This window comes from Loa loa (assembly GCF_000183805.2).
Source record: "Loa loa unplaced genomic scaffold supercont3.3883, whole genome shotgun sequence".
Classification (NCBI taxonomy): domain Eukaryota; kingdom Metazoa; phylum Nematoda; class Chromadorea; order Rhabditida; family Onchocercidae; genus Loa; species Loa loa.
In genome coordinates, this window is record NW_018112060.1 from 1 (window position 1) to 889 (window position 889).

General features: G+C 35.7%; 1 protein-coding gene across 1 annotated transcript; it reads left to right on the forward strand.

The window, feature by feature from the left end:
- Positions 1-178: 178 nt before the first annotated feature.
- LOAG_19252 (hypothetical protein) lies at positions 179-341 on the forward strand (the record flags this gene model as incomplete). The annotated part of the gene is made up of 1 exon (XM_020451904.1): positions 179-341. A coding segment is annotated over one exon (162 nt), but the record flags the coding sequence as incomplete, so codon positions are not given.
- Positions 342-889: the final 548 nt, after the last annotated feature.

Sequence of the window (889 nt, forward strand, 5' to 3'; positions counted from 1 at the left end):
GACTGCCAGATAATTTATTTGTCGAGCTCACTGGTTGGGTAATCAAACTCCAATCAAATCTATCCAAATGAAGCGCTTAGAGCGAAAGTGTTTGTCCGGAGGTCGATTTATCTTGTGAATACGCAACAGTAAGGAATATTAACCTTTATCGTGATAAGAGATTGATAAAAATCCGCCAATGTCCGTAGAAGCGAAGAATAAACAGAAGAAGAAGCCGCTAACCTTCGAAGAGGGGAGCAGCTCCAAGCCTTTTCGCCCGGATTTTGGACCCAGGTTATATCTGTTAAGAAATGGGAGTGGTTTACATGAAGAATTCAAGTATCGGAAACACACCGGATATGGTATAAGCATTATAACAAGATTAAACAGAATGATTGACATGGGAAATTAAGGGTTTAAACATAAAAATGCAAATTGGTTAGATAAGATAACAACAAAAGAGTGTGGGAAACAGTTTTAAGGAATGTAAATGTGTTAAGAGTGATTCATAGTATCATTAGCATTAATTTACAATGTGGATGAATTTATTTGAGGTTTTGTTTTCACGACACCTCCCGTTGTTGGACTTATATATTGGAACTGTGATCTTCATAACTTTTAAATAAGGACATAAGATCATTTAAGTAATAAGCAGCGATATGTACGCGGAGGCTGGCATGCAAAATTAAAGCCCAGTTGTGCCGTTTCTATGTTTTCTCCCAATCCTTTTAGTTGGGATAGTAAATTCAAAAGCTCCCTTATCATTCTAAATGGTTCTTTATTTTAGCATCAAGCTCTAAGCTTTTATATAGTTCCTTATTCTTTGTTTTTTTATTCTACCATATCGTTCATACAAATTCTCTAACGCCAGCGGGTAATTTTCTTTATTTAGTCATGATGTCACTTATTT